This window comes from Lathyrus oleraceus, unplaced genomic scaffold, assembly GCF_024323335.1.
Source record: "Lathyrus oleraceus cultivar Zhongwan6 unplaced genomic scaffold, CAAS_Psat_ZW6_1.0 chrUn0203, whole genome shotgun sequence".
NCBI lineage: Eukaryota > Viridiplantae > Streptophyta > Magnoliopsida > Fabales > Fabaceae > Lathyrus > Lathyrus oleraceus.
Window position 1 is genome coordinate 35,894 of NW_026112594.1, and position 4,591 is coordinate 40,484.

Sequence of the window (4,591 nt, forward strand, 5' to 3'; positions counted from 1 at the left end):
GTTTGCCTATATCCCAATTCACTCTCCTTTTGATTTTTATCTCCCTCTGAGTTCTTCATATTACTTAAACCATCGTACTTGCTTTAAAGTTGATTTTAAGAAGGAAAGTTGAGAAATTTGGAAAATGATTTATCTATAATTGATATGTGATTTAGCACTGAATTTGGAAGATTTTGGATTTTCAGTGATATCAACATGGAAGTCATTATCAAGAGAAATGGAGAATATGGTTGTCAACCCCCAACACATTGATATTATCAGGAGAGATCTTTCATGTTTGTGGCATTAATGACCGTACGACATATATTTTTCTCAATTTCTCACAATGTTACCACAAAGATGTCAATGTTTTCACATTGATCAAATTTAACATTAGTATGATGATCAAGAAGAAACAAACTCATTATGATGATAGCGACAGATATGCTCATGTTTTCTTTTTTGTTTTTATTTGAGATTCAGTGTAATGATCAACTATTGCATATTCTCTTTGATGATTTATTTGTTTTTATTATATGATATTTTTAAATCTGTGTTCACAAATTTCTTCTTTAAGTTCTACCATTAATTGTTTTAAAGAACAAATATAACATGCCTATAATTACCAAATTTGCTAAAATATATAGTCTATTATTTCATTAAGTTTGTTGGTTCAATTTATTTTACATTATTATATTTCTTATTTTTAAAGCATATAGTATTACATAATAGATGATTAATGATTACTATTTGTCATTTTAATGACATGTATCTTGAGATATTTTTTCTACTACAAATTCTTCTATTTATATTTGGCTCTGATTCATACAATTTCCCATCTTTCTTTTCTATTTAGTTAAAAATCGAAATAGATTTATGGACAGAAAATTGTTTTGCGTGTGTGCATACTAAAAAGGCGAAGAGAGATTATAAATTAAGATAAATAATATGAGAGATATGATGCTAAGGAAAAGAATAAGAAACAATTTAAAACAATTTAGAATTTAACAACTTAGAAGTACCATATGATTTTTAATTATTATAATATGTCATTTGCATTATTAAATTGGTTCCTAGAATTTAACACTAAAGTATTTTAGAGAACCTATGACATCTTACTTTAAATTCTAATAAATTCTAATTAGTGTATCTATAACTATCTATAATGGGGATATGATATTTTGAAGTGACCTATTTTCATTCCAATTATATCTTTATTCCAACCAACCCATTATTCATGGATTACTGTTACTAATCAAAATATTCAACTTCCTCATATCATGAGTACCATCCACAACAGACTCATCGAAAAAAAAATTAAAAAAAAAATTTAGAGAGAGAATGAAAGGGAAAAAGAAGAAAAAATGCATGTTCTTAGTATTGGATTTAGTGATTCAGAAGTTTATCACCGTCTTTCAAAAATAGGAAACTTGTATTATACGTCATCTCTATAATTTAAATTTAGTTTATCTTTGCATTGCATAGAGAGTGTGGACTAATTCTTGATCCAAATGAAGGTTCTGGGGAAGTGTCAGTTGCGAGAAGTTGTCCAAGGAAAAGAAGAGGGTTTAAACTCTTCAGGTACATTTTCAAGCTTTGCCATTATAGCTATATGCTGGAAGTAGTTTTTTTTTTCAAGTTAATAATGACAAGTGAAAAATTATTATCTAGTTGTTGAAGATGGATCAAACTGGAGCATGGGACAACGACAGTTATTTTGTTTGGGGCGTGCTCTTTTAAGGAGAAGTAGAATATTAGTATTGGACGAAGCAACTGCATCAATTGATAATTCTACTGACCTGATTGTGCAGAAAACCATAAGGGCTGAGTTTGTAGATTGTACGGTGATTACAGTAGCACATAGGATACCAACTGTGATGGATTGCACTATGGTTCTTGCTATAAGTGATGGTAAGTTTCTTTTTGAGTTTTATTATCCCTCACTCCTTCTATCTCATTTAACAAACACTTACAGACTAATCAATAGCTCTTATGTTGGTGATACATAATCTGGTACTAATTCTTGAAAAAGGTAAGACTACAAACAGTAGAGGTTATCTGACACACACCAAACATGTTTTTATTTAAGAGTTTGACCTTGTATAGCGCATAAATGGTAACACTTAAAATATGTTTGATCATTTAGTTGTTTTCTTCGATGAAAAGGAAGTCACTGACTATGTTTTCAGGAAAATTGGCGGAGTATGATGAGCCAATGAGATTGATGAAGAGAGAAGAATCGATGTTCGGGCAACTTGTCAAGGAATACTGGTCTCATATGCAGTCTGCAGAATCACATTGACGCTACCTATATATTTTAAGCCAACACTATGTTTCTCTCACTTTCTTTTATTTCTCTTGTACAAGCAATAAATTAAGAAAGTGAGCAGAATCTGAAATGTGTTCTGCTAAGATAGATTGTGAGGCCTAAGAGATTGTAGCAAAATGAAATTAGGCCGACGAATAAGGGCCTGTGAAGGGTGCGGTAGAGTGAAGGAGTTGGTCCTTCCTCAAGGGTTTCTGTTATCTTTCTTTTTGTTTTTTTCTTCATCTTACATAGGAGTAGCGCTCCAGTCATAATTTTATTTTTATAATTTTTCATTTGAATATGTTTTCAACAGGGTCACTTTATCTAATATAGATTTAAGTGTCAATATTAATTTTGCTTTACCTTTCAGATTTTGGTTCCTATCAGAAACTATCATACTTAGAACCTAACATAACAGTAAAAGACAATATCATGTTCCACAGTGATAACAGATAAAATACAACTTTGGAAAATGGTGAAAAGAGAAATAATATCTCAAATGATGGACATGTTTTTATTTAATTAATTTAAGAATATTTTTACTCTAGAATATTTTTGAATGCATGAATTTAACTTCTATTCGTGGTTTATGTAAATAAAACCATATATATTTACGAAGTCCATTGCTTTCCTTTTTTACCAGAAACTCGGGTAATTCAGAAACAAGTCATAATTGTTGTTCTACCAAATCTAGACTAAAACAAAGTATCTCCATTCTCCATGTATTATTTGTGTCACAATAAATCATATTATATTCAAACGAGTCAAATGTTTTTAATGTATTTCTTTGATGATATGATATTTCGTCATGTATTTGTAGTTTTTTAAATCTCAAGAGCGCATTGATAAATGGATGTACGAAGAATTGATTTGAATCTTTATAAGATTAAAAAAAAAAAATATTACACTACTTACTATTAATTTTACTATCTTTTTCTCTAAAAAATTCTAATTTAAGAGTCTTACATTTTTTCTTTATTGAAACAATTGCAAAAAAAAAAGAAAATACTTCGAATAAAGATTTCATGTTCGACATTCCTCTTAAAGAACGTCGTTGATTACACAATATATATATATATATATATATATATATATATATATATATATATATATATATATATATATATATATATATATATTACTTTGCATGTTTTGATATAATTTATCATACCTTTGTTTACCATTTTTAAAGTGTAATAATATTATTTTTAATGCGACGTACAATAGAAACCTAATGAAAAGAAAAACATATGTTTATTTTTTTCTGCTGTGCGCATTAATATTATAATATAAATGATTAAATTAAGTAATTACTTAAATATTCTAATAATTTTATATTTGAACAATATATCTTGATAATTATATATTATTTAGGTGTGAATTTAAATGTTATATATCTTTATATTTTTATATTGCAATATCATTTTACCTCACAAATCAATATTGAGACCACCACAAATATCGACACTTGCGTATAATGTGACTAAACGTTGACGATCACTACATTAATGTATTTGATGCTATAGATCAACATGGACGAGTAACATGAAAATTTCATAAATTGTGACCTCTAAATCATGCTTATTTCCAACTGATGTCATTCAAACATTTATTAGATCAAACTAAATTTTAAAATTTAATATTTACAAAAAGGATCCTTGAATTTGAAGGTGAGTGGGGCAGGAATAATGTTAGAAGAACAAGGCAACATAGTGATTAAGTAATCATTATGATTCAGTTTCAAAGTTAACAATAATTAGGCTGAATACGAAGCACTAATCATAGGGATAAAATTTGAGAGAGAAATAGAGGCAATCAACCTCTGGGCAAGAAGTAACTCCCAAATTATAGTTAACCAGATTAAAGTCGAGTACCAAATAAAAGAATTAACTAAAAGTGAATCGTCAATTTTTAACAACATAACTTTATCTATCTATGATATAGAAATGACTTCTCCATAGTAACCCTCTCAGATTGGCCTTCATCTAAGAGGGTAAAATTCTGAGTATCAGTTTCATTGATCATAAAAGAAAATTCATATTTGAAAATTCATGCTAAAAGAATATATTCGAATGTTGTTCTATTATCCATATATACCACTCTCCCTTTCAATTTTCGTTCCAAGATCCATATATTCGAAGTACAATCATTTTCCGAATCGATCATGCCCGAAAGCCAATCTCTCACTATAGATTCCATTTTAAAAGTGAATCGTCATTTTCCGAATCGGTCAAGAGTTTTAACTAGGGAAGGAAAATTGGAGGAGAAGATGGTGGATACACAAAAAATGTAGTCTACAAACAA

At 28.7% G+C, this 4,591-nt stretch overlaps 1 protein-coding gene across 1 annotated transcript; it reads left to right on the plus strand.

Moving 5' to 3' along the window:
- Positions 1-1,676: 1,676 nt before the first annotated feature.
- LOC127112950 (ABC transporter C family member 10) lies at positions 1,677-2,281 on the plus strand. The gene is made up of 2 exons (XM_051046399.1): positions 1,677-1,890; positions 2,169-2,281. The coding sequence occupies exons 1-2, from the start codon at positions 1,677-1,679 to the stop codon at positions 2,279-2,281; spliced, it is 327 nt and encodes a 108-aa protein (XP_050902356.1).
- Positions 2,282-4,591: the final 2,310 nt, after the last annotated feature.